Source organism: Spea bombifrons, chromosome 3, assembly GCF_027358695.1.
Source record: "Spea bombifrons isolate aSpeBom1 chromosome 3, aSpeBom1.2.pri, whole genome shotgun sequence".
NCBI classification, from domain to species: domain Eukaryota; kingdom Metazoa; phylum Chordata; class Amphibia; order Anura; family Pelobatidae; genus Spea; species Spea bombifrons.
Window position 1 is genome coordinate 44,076,137 of NC_071089.1, and position 22,805 is coordinate 44,098,941.

General features: G+C 41.2%; 1 protein-coding gene across 2 annotated transcripts in view; it reads right to left on the reverse strand.

Annotated features, from left to right (window-relative positions):
* Window positions 1-279: 279 nt before the first annotated feature.
* The window catches only part of HECA (hdc homolog, cell cycle regulator), a 28,212-nt gene continuing 5,686 nt past the window's right edge, over window positions 280-22,805 (reverse strand). Inside the window, exons 2-4 of one of the 2 annotated variants that reach the window (XM_053461036.1) lie at window positions 7,517-8,557; window positions 4,812-4,966; window positions 280-784 (exon numbers count right to left, since the gene is read on the reverse strand). In XM_053461036.1, coding sequence (XP_053317011.1) covers window positions 620-784; window positions 4,812-4,966; window positions 7,517-8,557 — 1,361 coding nt within the window. In that variant the 3' untranslated portion in view covers window positions 280-619. Of the gene's footprint in view, window positions 785-4,173; window positions 4,322-4,811; window positions 4,967-7,516; window positions 8,558-22,805 lie in introns of those variants that run through there. The other variant, XM_053461037.1, reaches the window with a different exon arrangement.

The following is a 22,805-nucleotide window of genomic DNA, read 5'->3' on the forward strand; positions in this document are numbered from 1 at the left end:
TTTACTTAAAAATGTGCACATATGTATGTATGTATGTATGTATGTATGTATGTATGTGAAACCGCTTATGTTTTCATTAATTTACTCAAAATATTAAAAAAAATCATTTTAAAATGTTTTTCAATAATAAACATTTTGTTAATACAAAGCTTAATTAACAATACTTTCCATTTTGTTCCAATTTTTCAGACACATTCAAAAGAAACAACTAAAGCACTTAAAATGAAAACATAGGAACAAAAAATCAAAACTAGCTTTAAATTATTATTTTTTTTAAAAAAAATAAATCTAGATTTACTTTGGTGATTTGTTTTTCTTTAAGTGCTGAGTCAAGGGTGTGAGCTAGAGTAAAAGCAGAATGCATGCCAAAGAACAAACTGGACAGGAAAAAAAAATACACTTTGCTGGCAAAAGATTTACATTCACTCGTCACATTTCAATGTAATATTTCCAAGGGAAAACAAACTATTTGCACATTTTAATAAACCAATATAAAGAAAAAAGCTTCAGTTGCTTTAAGTGGAAAATAAGTTTTTTTTATATACAATATTTCCTATAAAATATACGTATCAAAGTAGTAATACCTATAAAATGGCTATTACTAAAACAAAAGCTTTCATCAATAAGCCTCAAGAACTTTAAATGAAGAGAATGGCTTCACAAAATGGTAGTCTAGATTCCCGCAGTGAGGGCATTGCTGAACATTACTGTACTCCGAAAAATACTGCATTCCGATGCGGACATCTATGACTGGTTTCCCACAGTGTTTGCAATTCAGTCGGGCCTATGGAGGACATGCATAAACAGAGTGGTAAAAATTTTGAAATAAAACAAACAGCAACAAAAGATAAAAAGGCTTACAAAAATAATTATACTTATTAAAAACCGTATACGGTAGTGTTCAGAATACTATATATGCTTTGTGCAGTTAGCATACCTGATTAAATACTGCATTGCCTACATTGCATCTTCTTTCATAGAATTTAAACTGATGTGAGTAGAGCCTAAATTCCTTAAAATAAAGTATTGTATATAGGACAGTGCTCCTCACATGTTTGGCCCACTCAGTTGGTTGATCTCTCTATATGGCCATGAGATATCAAGTACATTAACAGATTTTTGCAACAGGCTAGAGGTAACATGATGTTAGCACTGGGTAATAGGTAGTCTCGTACCTTGAGGAAGTAAACACACAGATTGTGTTAGCTGTATCTCTTATCAAAATATTGTGACAATATACAAGAAAAACACTGTTACAAACTCCTTAATGCAACATTATCATAATACATACTTGTGCAAATAAATAACACTAAACTGTAACAACCGATAGAAGGTCTCAACATTTATGTTGTCTCTAACCATGTCATTTCCAAACATGCATCAGTGCAGCCTGTATTTCTGACAAAACCATTGAGCAGTTTTCCGATAAATACATTCCTTATTTCTCGCTGCCTCTTCTTAGTGCCACCAGGAATGGAAAGGAAGCATAGAATTTTTAAATGTTTCCATGTCCATTCCATGGTGGCACTAAGGAGAAATGGCTCCGCTTATCAGGTAGAGCAGGAACAAATAAATTAAGGCCTCCCTTTGCATATATATCTTCCAAACAGAGTCTTTCAATAAAGCTATATCTAGTCCGTAGTGTCTGGTAAAGATGTGAAGACTGCGCCAAGTGGCCGCTTTGCAGATGATGGCTTTTTCCACTCCGACTGATTCTGCCCATGATGAGTAAACTGCTCTGGCAGAGAGAGCTTTTAACTCGGTAGATAGTTTCTTCCCCGCTGCTATGTAGCTTTTAGAAATTGGAGGTCCCATGTAAGTACGGACAAGGTGGATCTGGGTCTAATCCTACACACACCCTTACAGAATCTTCGGATCCACGTATGATCAAAAAAGGAGGCGTCTACGGCAGCACTCAAAGCAGAAATCAGAACCTTGATGGTAGCCAGGCTAAGACCCACGTCAAACCTCTTCTGAAAAAAAATCCAGCAACTTGGGAACTGAAGGTTGCAATGTGTGTTGTAATTTGGAACCAATTCTGGGTGAGAGCTTCCAATCCTAGATGATTTCTGATAGGGCAGAGAGAAAAAAAATATATGTTTACCTTTGCATTTAGGTGGGAAGCCATGAGATCCACTTGCGGTATTCCTCACTTTTCTGTGAATTCTGAATGTAGACGCCATTCTCTTTAAAGAACAGGTTGACGTCTTAGAAAATCTACCTTTATGTTTAATGATTCCCCATTGTGGATTGTGGAAAGGTCTAGTAGATTCTCTTCCGCCCTAGCAAGTTCAAGCTGTGTGGCGTTCCACTCATTTGTTTCTGATGCCACGGCGTCTGTTTAAAAAGGCAACCACAGTGGAGTTGTCAGACAGGATGCGTACACCTCGATGGTTCAGTAGGTTTCTCCAGAGCTTTCAAACTCTCCACACCGCCAGAAGTTATAGGTAGTTTATATGTAGGTTTGTTTCCTGTGTTGACCAAGAGCCTTCCAGAGTGGCTCCCCAACCTTGGCATCTGTATAAACTACACTTAAGTGAGGGGAAGACCAAGGTAGACCACAAAGGAGATTATTCTCTTGTAACCACCATCTTAAAGAGGCCAGGATCTTCAGAGGAAGGCGCACTTTGTGGTGCAGGGTTAGAGACGTTCGGTTCCAGCTGTGGAGCAGTATCTAGGATCATTCCTAGAAAGATGTATTTTGGATGTATTTTTCGATATTACTTTAGATTTATGAATTCCTGGGCAGAGCAAGGGTTGGTGTAGTAGTTGAGGCCAGTAACCAATTACCCAGATATGGAATGACCTTGATGCTTTCTAGTCTCAAGCATGCAGTTAAATCAATATTTGTGAAGATATATTGAGGAGATGCCGAATAGCAAAGATGAAATTGTAAATGTCAAATCCCTGTTCTTGGAAGGTAGAGTAAATTGAAGAAAATTCTGGTAATCTTTCCTGATGAGGACATGTAGATATGTGACCTGAAGATCAATGGACACCATGAAGTTATCTGCTGACAGTTTTTATGGACTCATCATGATTCTGTGATCCGAAGGTTGCGTCCCCTGAAGTTTTGGGAACAAAAACCAGGAAGCAGGTGCCCAAACCACTTTCTAGGGTAGGAACGTGTCGGAGAACCGTCTTGACAAACTCTTTTATGACTCAATCACAATCACTATCATATAGCCGCAAAGGATGATATTTAATATCCATGGGTCTGGGGTGATAAGAGGCAATTAGTTGTAAAAGTCTACCCTCTACTGGGATGAGTCAACTCTTCCTGTGCCTCTTGTTGTATCCCCAGAAGTATAGTTTGTTATAAAATGAACGATACATGGAGCCCTCATCCAGAAGACTGACAGTCGGTTCGTATCTCCTCCACCTCGGCACTGAATACGTTCTTCCCTTGACATGGAATTCCACTAAGCCAGTTCTTGGAGGAATTTTCAGCTGCCCGTTACTTAAGCCAAACAGCCCTTCTGGACATGGCAGACAGGGCCGAAACTATGGCAGTACTGCACAAGTATTTCATGACAGTGTCTGAAGTCTACTGGTAAGATCGTGTCTGCTATTGTTTTAGCCACCAGGAATAGAGACTAGTTCTTCTAAGGCTTATTGTAACCAGATTCTGACAACTCTGAAGTTGAAGCAATAGCAATCGTAGGGCAGAAATTTGAAGCTGCTGCGTCAATTAATCATTTATTAGCGCCTCTGCTTGCTACTCTACTACCCTAAGGATTGAGGGGAGCGAATCCAAAATAGATAGGAGAAAACACTGTAGAGCAGGGGGTCAACAATCATGGCTTATATCTAGGAGTCAGCCAATGAAAATCAAGTTTTTATTTTCATTTATTTCCCTCTGGTTTGCAGTTAAATGACGTTTATTGAGGCAGTACAACATAAATACACACCTTTCTAAAGTGCTGCAGTTAACCCTAGTTAACTAGAGGTGACTTCTAATCTCTGCAGGAGCATCAGGGTTCAGCACACAAGTTCCTGGGGAACAATTTCTGGTTTTGCCATGACCAACCAGTCATTAATTATCAGGATACCAGAATCAAGACAGAGACGAAAAATGCTAGAAAACACGCCTTTATTAAAAAAAAAAAAAAAAAGTAAAAAAAAAAACAGAAGGGAAAACGAGAACAGTGCAGTAGTCAGGAACCGGAGCAGGTAGTCAGACGAAGCAGGAAAAGGAGTATGGAAAACACCACAATGTCAGGAACAAGCCAAAGTCAGGAACCAAAAGGATAATCAGCCAGGCCAGGTCATACACAGGAATCCACAGAGAGATAACGGGAATGTGCTTAGAGGTCTGAAACTGCTTAAGGTCAATGAGCAACTAAACCAGCAAGTTAAATATAGGCATATAGGTAGAAATGTTTTTACAAAATGCGCTTTTAATAGGTTAAACATTGACTAATAAAACTGAACTAGTGAGTTCAAAATAAAGTTGCCAAAATTTTTGTTCAAATTAGCATAGTGTTTTCAGAGCTGGGTTTCATAGCGCTTACCTTCTAACTTCATGGCACACAACAAATACACTATCACAGCGATATGCTGAAGACTTGAACCAACAAATACACCAAGACTGGATCCATATTAAATTTCAGACAACCCATGTACTGCTGCCCATGTTTAAGTTAGATGTTTTGTGGTAAGTATAGCTTTTGACTTGATAAAGGGAGCTTGATATTCTGCTTAAAGGATGAGGTTTCAATAGTATTATATTCATCATGTAATTAGGAAGAAAATAAAAAATAAAATAAAAAAACATTTGCGTGTATTACAAAACTTTTTACAATACTAACCTGACAGCATGGAGAAGCAGCCAATATATCATAAGTATACATTGTTCCCAACTGATGCCAACTTCCATCCCATCTCGATTTGCATTTAATGCAGATGATTTTATGAACTCCTTCTAAGCAGTCCACACAGACAGCATATAAGTGCATCAGTCTGCCTAAGGTGAAAAATAGGAAAACATTCAGAAACAAAAACAGTCAACACAAACTTTTAACCCCTTTGTGACAATGGCTGATTAAACATTTCTGTGGTGCTCGTGTTTAGCTGTAATTTTCTTTTTTCCCCGTCTACTGAATCCACACAAGCTATATATTTGTTTCAAGACAAGAAGGGCCTTCTTTAGATGCCATTATTTTGATTGTATCATTTACTATAAAAAAAAAGTATAAAATATGATGAAAAATTTATATAAAATTTATATCATCTATAAAAGCTAATGAAAAGAACCTGCTAAACAGATTATTTGTCCTGAGTTTACAAAATACCAAATGTTTTTATGTGTTTTTGCTTTTTTCTGCATGTTATGGGGCAATAAATACAAGTAGCGTTTTGCTATTTCAAAACCATTTTTTCCAAATCTGGTAATTCTTCCCCCATGTGCTATTTCGGGTATGTTTGAAGATGGCCAATGCAATTTACCCCATCAAACCATATATTTTTGAAAACTAGACACCCCAGGGTATTTCAAATGCTAGTATTTTAACTCTTTCCATGCACCAATTCTACCACCAGTCTCTGCCAAACTTTGAGGTAGTCTTTTTTTTCCCCCACACACATTTTAATTTTACTTCAGGTAAGAATAAACAGGTCCTGGTATATGTCATTTTACATGTGTTGAGCAACATCTCCCGAGTACAGTGATACCACCCATGCATGGGTTTGCCTGGTTGTTTGGGGGCACAAAGGGCCACATTTGGGGCATGCACATTTTTCAATGTTGAACTTTGACATTTGGTGATCCACTGCCCATGCTCTATTTAGTACATCTTTGAGCCTGACCAATTCAATGTGCCCAATAAAACCATATATTGAAAACTAGACACCCCAGGGTATTTCAAATGCTGGTGTTTTAACTCTTTGCATGCACACATTTTACTACTAGCCTTTGTCAAAACTTGCAGTAGTATTTTTGTGTGTATTTTTCCTCCACACATGTTGTACTTTAGGTATGAATTTTAAGCTCCTGGTATATGTCACTTTCACACAACACCCCAGCAATATCTCCCGAGTACAGTGATACTCAGGCATGGGTTTGTCGGGTTGTTGGGGGGGGGGGGCTAAAAGGCCACATTTGGGGCCTGTGCATTTTTCACATCACCTTCCGGTGCTTATTCATTGAAGCCCCGGGTGAAGTGCAGGCAGCAGCCGCTAAGGTCCTCCAGCAGCTGCCCCACTAGACACCAAGGAATCTGGAGCATGGGGAAGTCTAAAGAAGCACTGGTAAGTCGGGGGAGGGTAAGAGTGGCATATGGGGAGGCTTTAAAGGGCTTTCTGGAGGCAGAGTAGAATATTGTTATTAGAAAGCTGGGCTCCATTGACTTGCATGGAGAGACCCTCTGTGAAACTTTTATCGAGGCATTATAGCAACACTGTTTGGGTGCAGAAAGTGAACGTAGATTGCTTTATGCACCCGTTTAAAGCCATCAAGGGGTTAAAAGTAAAAAAAAAAGTGTTTTTCTGTTAAAACATCTATTTTATGCATAATACAACATTTTCAGATAGCTGCATATATAGCTTTGGTATCATTGTCTGTCATCTCAGAGTGGTGTTTGTGCAGGGAAAGCCAACCAAAATATAACATAACTGACAACAATGGGACCTCTAGGTCTGCAGATTATTGGAGTTAAATATGATAAAACTAGGTTTTCTTCAATGTTAACCTTAATCATTGTATTTAGCACTGTATTTAATGGTCAAAGAAAAAGGTCCTGTGGAAAAGCCCTATACAAAATACATTCAGATAGGTAGTATGATGTTTTACTCTGAAGCAAGTAAATTGAGAAGTAAAATTAAAATGGGAAATAACATTTTAATAATATTAGTTTGTAAACAGCCATCTAAAAGCTCTTATCGTACGGCATTGCATTAACTGTTATTTGTGCCTCAACTTCTAGGCCAAATTGCAAAGAATGTTCTTCTTTAACACGTTACTGTGGCTCCTCTAACTTTAATAAGTCTCCTGGGGTGCATAGTTCCCCTGCAAGGGCCTCATACACTCCTCAAAGCACTTGAGGGTCCCCTCGTAGGTGCTACTTATTCTAAAGAAAATAGATCCAATTTAACTAAACTGATTGCTATGTTTTGAGTCAATTGGTACTCTCAACATTTTTTAAGGGTGAACCTTTTTGTTACACGCAGGATTGCTGGTCATTTTTGTTTGATTCTCTCTTTGCATGATTTCTTACAATTTTTATAACGCCCAAGAGCAGGGATAGCCCTTTCTGTTTTATGTAAGCTTAAAGCCCAATGCTTTTTTGGGGGTTTTTCCCACCAGAGATTACAGTTGACTGGCATCGCTCAATTTCTTTTGGCTTTTTTCCTGAAAAGGTATATACTTTTTCAAACAGATATCAAAATTATGTTTTCTAAGTGAAAATGTAATGATTGGTACATTACAGATTGTCAAATACTACATTATGCATAGAGTAACAAGGGTGCTACCAAATATGCAAAAGGCAAGTGGTTAATAATTTAGCAAATATTTTACCTTGAAGGTGGCATGGTACATCATACTCCATTTCATCATGCCGGGATGGACTAAGAAACAAGGTTCCATCTACAAGTGGGAACTGCTCAAACACAGGGAGTACCCGGTGGCACAATGCACAGTTCACAACATTCCTGTGACTAGCACTAAGTGCTGAAAGGATAAACTTACGAAGATCCTCTCCCTGCCCAACCTGCGCATCATCTTCCATGCGCACATGGAACGTGTTAAGCTTATGCCGTGGTATATGGGCTAAAAGTTCAGAAAGGTCGAGTCGCCGAAGAAACTGTACTGGCGTATCTAAACGTCCAGACCTGTGAGACTGCAGACTAGACATGCTGTAGTCCAAGTGCACATTTCTGAGTGCCCCTCCTGTTGCCATATTCTTCTTGTGAGGCTCTAAATGGATTGCGTTCTTTAGAAATTCACCTAGGTATCTGGAGCTACGTGGAACACTAAAGTGAGAAGGGGAAAGTATGGGATAACCAGCGGGAGGAGACTGTCCTGGGGAAACGCAAGGAGAGCGCAAGCTGTGGGCATTTCCACTTATCCCCTTCTCTTGAGAGTTTTGTCTGTCCACTGAATGCCTACGAGGAGGGTCATAAGTAAATGCTTTCTGAGGTTTAGCTGCACCTCTGCATTTCTTGACATCATCAGAGGACTCTGACATGGATCTACCAGTGGGTTTTTCTGTGACAGATTTCTTCTTTTTGTCATCCTGCATTCGTTTCACCTGGTACCAATCTGTATCTTTTTTTAAGTGGCCCTGCCCACATCGACATGAGCAAAACCGAAAAGCTAAGTCATAACCTTTCTTGGTCCACATGTTTTGTCGACATTGTTTCTCATTCCAGCTGCGGGCTCGTCCAATACAGTTGAACTGCACAAGAATGCTGCTCTCCCATTCATAGAAGCACTGCAGATGCATCCAGGTGCTGTAGGGGCAGTTTTCGTTATTACAGATAACCTTCTGGTAGTCATCTTTCTCTAGGTCAACGGGTCTAGCTAAGCTACAAAGAAGTGGAGTGGCACATGTTGATTCTGCAGAAAGAAGAAGAGGAAAAAAACAAAATTAAGTTTAAACCTGTAAACCAAATAATAGTATAACTACTACATTGAGGGTTATTAAAAACATATGTGGCAAGTAGTCTGTTTTGTCCATGGCTTATTACAGAGTCATCTTAAGTTGCTGCCTGTATGTTGAAAAAAAGTCTACGTACTTACAGATGTGTACTTTCCTCAGCTGCCAAATTGCTTCTACAATTTCAAACTGCATTGGCTATGTTTTACTCTTAATATTGATGAAACAGTCATCAAGTTTGATGATGTACCGACAATTTTTAAAGACGTATATATGGGAAGTACTTTCAACATAATGTTAGGCATAAACAGAATTACCAGTCATTACACATACGAATGCTATAGCACACTTTACTGCGGTGGATGAGATGGTGTGGCTATGGTATAGATGCAATGCAACAACATAGGAATAAATCTGTTAATTTTCTTGAGCAAAAAAAAAGGCAAATATGTAATTTTAACGTGGCATCCAAGTGAAACACATTAACACGCCCAATATATAATAGCCTTGTTAATGTGGGAGTTGTTTGTCAGACTGGGCAGGGCTTAAAGTAAGGTCCAATCAGAGTGCACATGCGGCGTCCCATCCCATCCAGTGTTAATTCCTGCAAGGACAAATGTTCTCTGTAGCCTTCCCTGTCCCTTTGCTGCCAACTGCAGCCTTACCCTTAGCTCTTCCAACTCACCCTCCTATCTTTCCAAAACCTTCCCACCCTCTCTGCTCAGACTTACTACTTTGCATTCATCTCTGCTCTGACCAACTCAAGACCAACGCTTCCCTGTATCCATACCACGTAGATCTGTCTATATCAGGGGCGTCCAACATGCGGCCCGTGGGTCAAATGCGGCCCGCGAGACCTTGAGGTGGGGCCCGCGTGAGATCGGCAGCCAGGGCAACCGGGATCACAAGAGCTGGGCTGCTTACCTGTGGGGGGGTCTTTTGTACTGCACAGAGGAAGCGGAACCCAGCAGAGTCACGTGAATGTACATGACATCACATCACTCTGCTCCAGTCCTGCTTCCTCTGTGGACTACAAGAGAACGCAGAGTGAGGCCGCACCCCCTACTGAAGTCTGAGCAGCATCGAGAGAGCTGCCGTGCAGGTAAGGGGGTGGGGGAGGTTGTTTGAATGAGTATGTGTGATTGAGGGAATTAATCTGTGAATGAATGAGTATATGAATGAATGAGTGTGTGTGATAGCATGGATGTGTAAGTGCTGGAACCTAGGCATGATGGGACTGTGATTGCTGTTAGGCTTTTTTTTTTATTTTTTTTTATTTTTTTTTATTATTATTATTTTTAAAGGTGGGGGGTCATTTTCGGTTCGGCTAAGTGAATTTTCAGTTTTGGTCCAGAATTTTCATCTTGGTGCGTCCCTAGAATAAATAGAACTATTTCATTTTTAATTATCCTGAATCCTGAATTTGTAGTCACACAACTTTCTAGGCCCAGAAATCAGCGAGTGGAAAAGTAAAGGTTTTGTGTCATTTACTTTATTTTAATCTGCATATTTTATTAAAGGCCATATTTTCTCACAGTGAAAAATAAGCGTGGCTCGCGCACGTATACACTTCTGATGAAGTGGCCCACTGCAGAAAAAACTTGGACACTCCTGGTCTATATGGTGCAAATTAAACAAATCTTTAGAAATAGTTATATTAAATATGGGATTGTGATGGAGACCCGTAACTTGAACTGAGCAGCTCCTCCGTAGAAATCTTCCTTTCCGTGAATGCTCAGTTGCTCAAGGGTTAATCCTCTGTAATCCTCCCCGCAAGCACTAGTCAGATTTAGTGTAGGGGTAAAACAGAACTGAGTTTATTGAAGCCAGCACAGATATTTATACACACAAACATGATAGGATTAGGGGTATAATCTCATCAACCACCAGACAGCCAGCGTCACCACACAGTTCTATGGCCAGCAATGCCCAGCCGACAAAGAGTCACTATTTCGGGGCGATCCCGAGGGAGCAGCATCAATCCCAGGGGACCAATGGAAAACTCAGGGTTGTTATGGATGTTATGTTCCAAAAAGCAACACGATCCGATGTCGGGACCCTGAGCGACAGCGTCGGAAACTTCCCCGGGAAAAGTCAGCGTGGTAGATGAGCCAGAGCTCAATAGCCGCAGCTGGGTAAACCCCGGTCCTAAAGATTGGTAATAAAAAACCAAGGTTCCTAAACAAGCTCCTTTTCCGTAACCACCACTGAGTTTTGCCCGCCAGCAGGGCCAGATTAAGAGCATCATGGGCCTGGTGCTGAGGATTTTGGGCCTTTTTATGGAAATAAATAAAATAGACAGAATCTTAACTCCTCGGCATCCATGTGTACTGGATAAAGAGAACATCAGTGCTAGGCAGATAGCATAAAATAGAATTTTATGTGATGGGATTGGGAGTACATCAGTACACCAAAAAAAAGTCATCATACATGGGATGCCTGAAGCCACAATTTAGTGCCGTTTTAATAAAATATGCAGATTGAAATAGAGTAAATAACACAATACTTTTAATTTTCCTCATTGATTTCTGGGCCTAGAGAGTTTGTGACTACAAACTCAAGAGTGCGTTTTATCTCTGGATAAGTAAAAATTAAATAGTTCAATAGTTTTATTCCTACAGTAAGTAAAGTACCAGGAAACATGACCAAATACACACAGCAGGACAGGCTCTCCCACCGACACCCAGACACACACAGCAGGACAGGCTCTGCCACACCGACACCCAAACACACACAGCCACACCATCACCCAAACACACACACCAGGACAGGCTCTGTCACACCAACACCCAAACACACACACCAGGACAGGCTCTGCCACACCGACACCCAAACACACACACCAGGACAGGCTCTGCCACACCGACACCCAGACACACACACACGCCAGGACAGGCTCTGCCACACCGACACCCAGACACACACACACGCCAGGACAGGCTCTGCCACACCAACACCCAAACACACACACCAGGACAGGCTCTGCCACACCGACACCCAAACACACACACCAGGACAGGCTCTGCCACACCAACACCCAAACACACACCAGAACAGGCTCTGCCACACCAACACCCGCATCCAGACGGGGTAAACTAACAATGTATATATTTTTTAAATTTACACACTGCTCATGTCTTTTGTGTTTTTCCCCCCTTGTTTATTGCCACCAGCCTGCTCCTCCCTTGGGATTGATTTATGTGATGGCCCCAGCTGCCTGTGGCATCTTTGCCCCAGAAAAAGCCTGCCTGTGGCATCTTTGCACCCAAACAGCCTCCCTGTAGCATGCCCCCTTACACATCCATGCTATCACACAAATATTAATTCACTCCTTCACAGATACTCATTAATTCACTGTGTTGCTTGCACTCTATGCGAACAACTTCTGGTTTACCACCCAAGGGAAGCAGACGCGCAACAGGGTCATGTGATGTACGTGACGTGCTGCGACTCCACCGGGTTCAAGCATTCCCTTAGCGGTAAAAGAGACGTTTCTTGCACAATGTGCACATGTAAGTAGTGGGCCCAATTTGCTCACCCAGGCCCCCTAGGGTGGTGGGCCCGGACTCAGTTGCGGTGACCGTGGTTGCTGCGGGCTCAAGGGGCAGCTGCCCTTTTTGCCCAGCGTTAAAGGCGGCCCTGGGCCTATTTTCCGCTCCATCAGCCCCTACGTTAATCTGGCCCTGCCCATTACAAGCTTAATGTAACTTCAAATGAGTAACGAGGTGGGACAAAAGATGTCCATAGCAATGTAGTTGCAATGGTTTGCAGCATTGACGCAGTTCCTAGCCGTTGTACAGGTCCATGAATTCATGGCTAGGTCACTGTGAGGCACCAAGCAGGAGGAAGGTGTAATTCGTCCAGCATTAGGGATACACAGGGTCCCTGAGCCCTTATTCCTTGGGAAAAAGACAGGGATGGGGCCAAAACAATATAGGGAATAAACAGAGGGGCTGTCACAGGGATGAATAATTGTTTGTGTTACATGAATTCTTAAAGTATCTTGAAAAACGGCATGTGTTTTGTTTTATTTTGTTGGAAGAACAATCAGGTTTTGACATTACCTTTTCTTTATATTAAATCTATCTACCCATCATGCTCAGCGTAGGTCTGCCTCTATTCAATTTAATAGCACTTAGAGAAAGTACTAACCTAGAGGGTCTACCTGAAACATTCCGAAGATGTAATGGTTATTAAATAGGGGAGCAGAGATAAATAACAGATACGCACACTAAAAATGTTACAAGTATAGAAAATGTATTAATGAGCCAAAGCATAAAAACAAAGCCTGAAGTTCAGTACACTCAAGCTCAAACTATGTGAAACTATATGAGCAATAACAAAGCCAATAGCACAACAACTACAAACAAACAAAAAAAAAGACCCAATATGTAGACATCATATGTTTCAGTGTGTGGAGGAAGACCCAGTCAAAACATTCTGAGGATGCCCATCCTGTGATGATGTACAGAAAAAAGGAACATCCATAGGATTATGGTACCACCAACCAGGACAACTTATCAATATGTGTTGAGCCAAAAACCTTTTGAAAATTAACATTTTAATAGCTAGCTCTAAATGTATAATCACCTGATCAGTCTAGAAAAATCTTTAATTAGTAAAAATTTGCATTTTACATTTGGTAGTTTGTCATTTTATTGCCCCCACTTGCTCCAAACTATATGTATCTCATATTTGGTAGGATTTCTATGAATGGACGCTAAAGACAACAATTTAATATAAATAAACTGACAAACATGAAGAAGCTAGGAGTGTCACTTTAAAACTCTGGTCTGGCTTCAGGCCATCTTATGGCTTCTCTTAATACATAAACCTTGATGGTAAGGAGATTTAACATCTTCATCCTTACTCCTTAGCATGTTTGTACTCTCAGATGGGCTCATCACAGCCTGTTTACATCATTATTGGACTAAAAAGAAACAAAAAATACAGTGCTTTATGTGACCCACTAAAAGGGGAAAGAGAAAAGAAAGGAGAATAATCAAAAACTAACCCCACACGACAATAAGTGACATATGGAATTATATTAATAATAGTTACCAGCCATATGTATATAAATAAAAAAAATGGATATATAGACAGTAAAATGGTTTCATAACCAATAGAGAACAAAGCTGCTAGTCTTGATTAGTACAGGTTCTCCAACAGGTAGAGAAAGCCTATAAAAGATAAAAACAGAATAAAAAAAAAAAAAAGACAGCGCTTAACCTGCTTGTTTTTTGGCGCCAGCCTGGCTAGGCACAGTCATCTCAATGGTAAGAGTTATATATTTTTTTTTATTTTTTTTTTTTCTCTCTCTGTGTATCTTTTAACCTTTGGTGGGGCAGGTTGCATACTGCTCTACTGTTTTGATTAATTCAAATATTTGTATATTTATATCCAAATATTAAGATTTTTTTATATATGTTATTTATTACTGTGTTGTTTTTATTGATTGCATTGTATGACTTTTTTTCTATTTTTGTATTAAAGTTATTGTTTTTATGTCCACTTAAGCGCTGTCTTTTTTGAGTCTATCATTATCTGACTGACATCATAAAGGGACTACAGACCTGTCCACAGCTCAGCTCATTCTGTAACTGAACACATAAAATGGTACCGTACATAAAACGTAGCCATAATATAAATTGAGCTGCAAAGATGTATTTATTATCAAATATTCTAGGGGGTTAGACAATTGTTTATCAGCCTCACTTGTATTTCACAATTGGTGGACCAACCATAATTACTCCTTAGACTTAATAGTGAAAATGCCAGAACATGAATGCAAATATTTAACTGATCAGGCATTTATGTTTACTAGTTATTTGGAACTCCACCTCTAAGCATTTCAAACATAATCTGAACATGTATCATAACATCAAAATGGAAAACCAGATAGCAAAAAGTAATCAAAGATGCATTTATGAACCTTTGACAAGAACTAGATCCTGTTCGCACATCTGGGAGATTTTTTTTTTGCAACAACGAATTAAACATAACAAAATTGGAAGCATTTATGCTGACAGAAAACAAACTGTTCGGCAACATCTCCAAGTACACCAATACCCCGCACGCATAGTATTTTTTATGTCTCTCGCAGGCCACAATTTTTTTATCCGGCCTGCAGCAGCTGCCAGACTGACCTTCAGCATAACTACCATGGTCACAATTGCAACCGGGCCTGTCACTCCAGGGAGCCCAGGCCAACCCCAACTGAGACCATACATCCTGATCCCCGGCCGCTGTCATCACAATGGAGTCGGACTGGCCCTTTGTGAATAATTTCGGACCTGCACGGGAGACAGGAAAAGCAGCTCGGTCATGTACCCCAAGGTACACATACACAACCACTATAAACGCTACACACTCACTTATTTTTGTTAGAATAGTTATCAAAAGAAATGTTATTGGCATTTCTGTTAATCTGTATTTTCTCAGTTGATCTACACTTGCAATACAGGGTTTCCATGTGATATTCAGTTGATCTCTGTTTCCATGTGGTTCTAATATGATCCATTTGTACAGCGCTGCAGAAAATGAAGCCATTGGATAAAGCAATAGTAATCTATACCTGCAATGCAAGGTTTCTACATGTTGTTCAGATCTCTAGGTTTTCATGTAATTTTTTTGTCCACTCACAGGAGGGGTACAGGGACTTTACATGAAAACAGTTTCGCAATATGTAGTTTTTTAGCTTGACATTTTCACTGTTTATTTTGCTGGGTCTAAACCTCATTAGGGACAGTTTAGTTGCCCACCAACAAACACTGACAAAAGTATACAATTCTGAAAAGCAGACAATTCAAGGTATTTTACTAGGAGCATTTTGGCCACGGGTTTCTGCCAAAGTGAGCAATAATATTTGTTCCCCCCAATGTTTCTCTGTTGTAATGACTTCTACTTTTTTTTTATGAAGCTGGTCACCCTGAACCACAAAGAATAGATAAGAGAGGACTCCAATTGAGAGCTAGGCTTTGTTTGTATGATTTTTGCTTTGGGGAGTTTTTTCACCCTTAGGCAAGAAGACCTTGAATGCTCGTCTAGTTTGATTAAAAAGAAACAAAATAAAAAAAATTAAACACCTGGGTGCACTTTATGAGTTTTACAACAACCAAAATCTTACGTACACAAGATTGCTTTAGATATCAAGCAAAAGCCACTGACTTTTCTTTAGAAAACTGTGTAAAATCCATAAACTCCACTGCATTTGCAACTTATGTCTAGAGCAGACAAGGCTGAGCCAATTTTTCAAGCCAATTCAGGAGGGTAAACTGTCGAAACCATTAACAGATCTCAGGGAACCAAAGCACTGGGGTAGAACTTCCAGATGTTGAGATGCCACCCTCGTCAACATCTTGCTCTTCTGCAGAATAAGTTCTACCAACCAGTGTTTTTCCTGGGGCAAGCCTAGGTTGAGACGACGATCCACAGACTTAAAATGCTTAATATATGTTTAAAGTTTTTTTAATGGACTTTGCATTACTGTGCTGTATGTGTTCACAGTACTGTATCTGTTTAATGTATGCGAGTACTGCATGTGATTATTTGATTAAAAATATAAATTAAACACATGGTTATATATTGATCCATTGGCATAAATGTTGAGACCAGAGGCTCAAACCAGAGGCACAAACCAAACCCTGTATTTTGCAATGGTTCAATATTCACGGCGACTTTATACATCAGAACTACAGTGAATAATAAGCATACCTGGGAACTCTCCGGGTTTGGCCTGGAGATAGCCGGGTGAACGCTGCTCCTCCGGGTCAAGACCCGAATCCTCCGGGTCGTGGGAGCAGGGTCTTGACACACCCCGTTCCCCGCCCATTTTTTCCCTTTACATGGAGGTGTTCTCCCAGATGTCAGCGGGACCACCCACCGACGGCAGCGGGACCACCCAGCGGTCCTGGCAGCATCCCGCAAGGGAACGCTCCAGGTAGCTGGAGCCGAGAAGTTCCCAGGTATGAATTTACTGCAAATATGTGGGTGTGCTGTGTGTTTTCGGAGTGGTCACAGCCCGTCCTGGGGCAAGTGTCTGGTGTCGCTGAATGCCTCCTGATCGAGGCATTCAAGCGACACCATTTAAGTTTAGGAGGTGATCGTTGATCGCCTCCTAAACGCTTTTAAAACGGGCGTCTGCCGCCATACAATGTATGGCGGATGTTGACGCCCCAGGGAGGGGCCAGACATGGCCCATGATGCCGATCTCGGTGTTGCTGAATGCCTCGACATTGAGGCATTACAGCAACACCGTTTAAGCTTAGAAAATGATCGTTGATCACTTTCTAAGCTTGTTTAAATCTCATGACGTGTCAGGCACGTCATAGGTCGTTAAGTGACCGTTTTGCATGAAGTGCCTGACCCAGCAATGGACATTAAGGGGTTAATCATATATAAATTGATATTGTTATTGTATTGTCCTATTTTGGTGTGTTACTTACTTTTAATAAAGGTGTGGTGAACACACCAAAATTGGACAAAAGATTCGAAAACAATATTAATATTTTTACCTGAACTGCAGATCTTCTGGTGCCGCCCACAGACTTCCATGGGGGGCGCTGTTTCCCTCTGTGTTGCTCGAACAGGAACGGAGCGGAGTCATGTGATGTACATTCACGTGACTCCACTGGGTTCCTGTGTGACCTCGACAGATCAAGAGATGCTGTTGAGCAACACAGAGGTAAGCAGTAGGTCCCCCTATCCAATAAAAATTTTTTTGGCGTCTTATACATGGGGAAATACGGTAAATAAATTTTCTTTTGTTTTACCTCCATTTGCACTGGTTATGTATCTTTTTATAGATTTTAGATTTTATTTTCATGCTACATTAAAAAGAAAGGCCTACTTGTCCGGAAAAATCAACCCAATATATAATTTGTATGCACTGAATGAGTTAGTGGGAAATCAAAGTTGAATAATGATATAGCAGAAAAGCAAAAACTGATATGGTCCTGTAGTGTAAAATAATAACCATTAAAGCAGTTAACCCCATTGAACACCTTTGGAGTGAAACGGAACATAGATTACGAGCAACGCCTTCTCCTCCAAGTGCCTGACCTCACAAATTGTCTTTCAGAAATACTTTCCAGAAGAATTGAGGCTGGTATAGCCAAAAAAGGAGAACCTGCTCCATATTAATGCCCATGGTTTTAGAATGTGATGCCCAACAAGTTCAATAAGCTTGGATGTGATGTGCAATAGGTGTGATGGTCAGGTGCTTATATACTATTGGTCATAGTGTAGTTTGGTAGTTACAAGGCTAAAAATGTGCATCATTGATTCTAAACTAGATTAGATTTTTTTTTTAAATGTGGGTTAACGTGATACGCTGGTAGTTGAGCCCTTATAGTCTATAGTTATAGAAAAGAAAACTAGAGAATCTAGAACTGTTAAACAAAAGGAGATACTTTTTGAAAGCTGACAACCAAAAGTACCGTATTTATCGGCGTATAACACGCACTTTTTTTTTTAACTTAAATATGAAGTTGAAACCCTACCTGCGTGTTATACGCCGATAAATCCTAGAGCTGCACAATCTTCCCCTGCACAGCTCTCTCGCGCCCTCTCTGATGCCGGGAGCTGGGTGATGACGTCACTCCGGCCCCGGCATCAGCACAAAAAGTAAAATGCTGGAAGATAAAGAGGACCCATACCAGATCTCCCAAACGGTAGGGAGTAATATATAAATTTAATGTGTGTGTGTGTGTCTGAGTGTGTTTGTGTGTCTCTGAGTGTGTGTGTCTCTGAGTGTGTTTGTGTGTGTGTGTCTAAGTGTGTGTCTGGCTGCATGTGTGTCTGAGTGTGTGTGTGTGTGTGTGTGTGTGTCTCAGTGTGTCTTACTGTGTGTGTCTGAGTGTGTGTGGTTTCCCAGATAGCAGTGATTCTCATGAAGTTTTTCGTGTGCTTTTTCTTTATTCTTTATTTCTTTTATTACATTATAATATATGTTATAACGTTATAAACATTATTCCAACATTAAGTTCATAGCTTCCAAGTTTAAATTTATTTTTTCTTACTCAAATTTCCTTGTTAAAATGGGGGTGCGTGTTATACACCAGTGCGTGTTATACACCGATAAACATGGTACATTTCTTTCCAACGGTATGTGCGAATACAGAAACAATTCTTGATTTGCATTCAGCAACAGCCCTGAGTACAGCAATATCCAAAATGCATGGTCATTCCTAGGAACTTTCCGAGTTTGACCCGGAGATGAGTAACTGCTTCTCCAGTTTTCCAGGAATCCTCCGGGTCGCGGGTCTTCACACGCCCCGCTCCCCACCCCTTTTCCCTTGAAATGGGGATGTTTCCTGTGATCTCAACGGGACCGCCCGCCGACGTCAACGGGCAGTCTGGGCCGTGCTCTGCAAGGAAAGGCTCCAGAGTAGCCAGAGCTAAGAAGTTCCCAGGTATGCGCATGGTTATGTCATGTTTTTCAGACATCATGGGGGTCAAATTTGGAATGTGTAATTTCAGCTTTCAAATAGACAGATCACTTCACTGGGTCTCATGGACTAAAGTACCGTATTTGCTCGATTATAAGACGACCCTGATTATAAGACGACCCCCCAAAATCTGAATATTAACTTATGAAAAAAAGAAAAAGCCTGAATATAAGACGACCCTGTAGGAAAAAAGTTTTACCAGTAAATGTTAATTCATGTAAACTATGTGAACAATTGTTTGTTAATAAAAGCTATGATTGAGAAAAATATTTTGTTTTTATTTCCAACCTGCCCCCCCCAGTTATGCACATCTGCCCCCAGGCTTGCCACTCTGCCCCAGAAATGCCTTATACCCCATATATGCCACTGTGCCCCATGATATGCCTTTTAACCCTCTAAATGCCACTGTGCCCCATGATACGCCTTTTAACCCTCTATATGCCACTGTGCCCCATGATATGCCTTTTGACCCCCTATGTGCCACTCTGCCTCCAGAAATGCTTTATACCCCTATATGCCACTCTGGCATTTTGGGGGTTAAAAGGCATTTTATGGGGTAGAGTGGCATATAGGGAGGTAAAAGGCATTTCAGGAGGCAGAGTGGCATTAAATGGGTTAAAAGGCATTTCACAGAGCACTCTGCCTCCAGAAATGCCTTACACCCCCATTTAACACTCCCCCCCTCCCTCCTTCAAACTTACCGGTGCTTCTGAGTTTGGGGGGGCGCATAGCACAGGAGGATCCAGGTCCCCTGCATCTGAGCCCCCGGTGCTTAGTCCGGGCAGCATGTAGAGCTCCACGCTCCTGCATCCTCCTGTGTTATGCCCCCCCCCCTCCAACTTACCGGTGTTTCTGAGTCCCCAGTGCTTAGTCCGGGCAGCGTGTAGAGCTCTACGCGATTGTATCGTATTATACACATTTGTTGGAAGTAGGGCCTTCTTTTCAAAAAATAGAAATGCATAAAACATTTTTGCAATCTTACATTTGTCTATACTGTAAGCGCTACAGCTGAACAATGACCCAATTTATGTTGAGCAACATCTCTTGAAATAAATAATATATTTTTTGTACATATAGTGGAAGTGGTAAGGGGCACTTTATGTTACGATTTTATTATATATAATACATTTTGTTTTTACACTGTTCCCAGTAGAGCATCCCTTTGGGGATCTCAGACATTTTTTATGCCTGTGACATCACAGTGACCCCACTGGGCTCCCAATAATTTTTTTCCTTAATATTTTATTGGGATTTTCTTTTATTTTTCGTATGGAAGACACTATTTTTCTCCTCCTCCTGGTCTGTTTATTCTGGTTACAATGTAATAGCTCTGCTCCATAGCCCTGCATTGCAGATTACTATACTTGCAAACAGCCAGCAGGAGGAGCAACGCGAGAGCTCTCCCGTTCTGAAGTGGACATCAGCAGTGATAGTGTACCGCTGAGCTCTGTTACACACAATTAGTTGACAGGAACCAAACATTTACCTTTTTAGAACACATTAAGTAAATTGCCACTTATTTAATTATGCAAGGTCTGGTATAAAAATGTCAGAGGGAGTTGATCTAAGAGATCACCCTGTGTGCTTATCTTTTACACCAGCTAGCTTTAAGACCCAGGCACTGCATATTCACCCCTTTTGAGACATGTATCTTTAAATATTTTTGGCAACCCTCTCCTATTTTGTTGTAGTATTACACAAGACACTGTTTCGGAACAATACACATTCATTAAGCGGATGCTTACATAATTGTCCATACAAAATAACTACCCCTTATTTAGATATGGATAAATCCACAGAACTTTGTTGCCATCTCAAGTAAATAGCATATTCGTACAACATATACCGTATTTTTCCGGCGTATAAGACGACTTTTTAACCAGTGAAAATCTAATCAAAAGTCGGGGGTTGTCTTATACGCCGGGTACTGAAACTTACCGAGCCGGACTGGAGAATCACAAATCTCTAGGGGAGGGGCAAGCGGAGAAGCAGCCTCCCCTGTGCCGGATTTCAGGGCCGTGCCGAGGTAGGTGCAAGATCGTGATCTCCCCAACTAGCCCTGATCAGCGCCCGATGAGCAGGGCTGGTTGGGGAGATCACGACCTTCCTCTAACTAGCCCAACATTAGGGAGTTCGAGGTCTGGCAGGGTTAGGATACAGATGCCCCGCAGTGGTGCAGGGGACCTGCACCCTACTCTCCGATACTCTCAGACAGCCTCTCCTGCCGGCACTCCACGGGGTGGGGGCTCAGACCATACTCCGCACAAATCGGTCTGCATGGCTGTCGTCCCAGAAGGAAGCCCGCAAACAGTTTGCTGAAGATTACTGGAACCATGTCCTGTGGTCTGAAGCAGAGCATGATCCCCTCCCTGCCGCAGGGCAGTATTCCAACAAGATAACAACCCCAAAACACATCTCTAAGACGACCACTGCCTTGCTATAGAAGCTGAGGGTAAAGGTGATGGACTGGCCGAGCATGTCTCCAGACCTAAACCCTATTGAGCATCTGTGGGGCATCCTCAAATGGAAGGTGGGGAGCGCAAGGTCTCTAACATCCATCAGCTCTGTGATGTCGATATAGAGGAGTGGAAGAGGACTCCAGTGGCAACCTGTGAAGCTCTGGTAAACTCCATGCCCAAGAGGGTAAAGGCAGTGCTGGAAAATAATGGTGGTCACACAAAATAGACACTTTGGGCCCAATTTGGACGTTTCCACTTAGGGGTGTACTCACTTTTGTTGCCGAGGTTTAGACATTAATGGCTGTGTGTTGAGTTATATTTGAGGGGACAGCAAATGTACACTGTTATACAGGCTGTACACTCACTACTTTACATTGTAGCAGAGTGTAATTTCTTCAGTGTTGTCACATGAAAAGATATACCGTCTTTGCTCAATTATAAGACAAGTTTTTTTTCCAGAAAAATAACCATCGTCTTATATTCGAGGTCGTCTTCTAATCAGACCTCAAATAGGAGGTCTGATCACAAGACTAGGATCCAGATCCCCGCAGCGCTGCAGGGGACCTGGATCCTCCTCTCTGGAAGCCGGTGGAGGTCTGTGCGATGCACACACACACACAACCCCCGCTGCTACCGGCACTTCTGTCGGCAGCAGTGCAGAGGTTGTCTGCTCGCATCTCACAGACCTTCACCGACTGCCCCACTACACACCAAGGAATCATGGGGAGAAGTCTAGGGAAGCACTGGTAAGTCGGGGGAGGGTAAGAGTGGCATATGGGGGGTATAAGGGCTTTCTGTAGGCAGAATGGCATATAGGGGTTAAAAGGAATATCAGGGAGGCAGTGGCATATACGAAGTTAAAATGAATATCTAGGAGGCAGAGTGGCATATAGGGGGGTATAAGGCATATCTAGGGGGCAGAGTGGCATAACTGGGGACAGGTTGAGAAATAAAAGGAGATAAAAACAAAAATGCATTTTTCTCAATCGTAGTTTTTGTTAAATATAAAAAATAGTTTACATGTGAATATTTACTAGTAAAACTTTTTTCCTATAGGGTAGTCTTATATTCAGGCTTTTTCTTTTTTCCAAAATACTCAAAATTTGTCATCTTATAATCAGGGTCGTCTTATAATCGAGCAAATACGGTAATAAAATATTTACAAAAATGTCAGGGGTGTACTCACTTTTGTGAGATACTGTAAATTTCTGCAATTTTTGACTAAAAGCAAACAAAGGGATGATTTTTCAATAACTTAAAATTGTAAAGATGGGCTGACAAGTGTTTTGTATGATCATTAA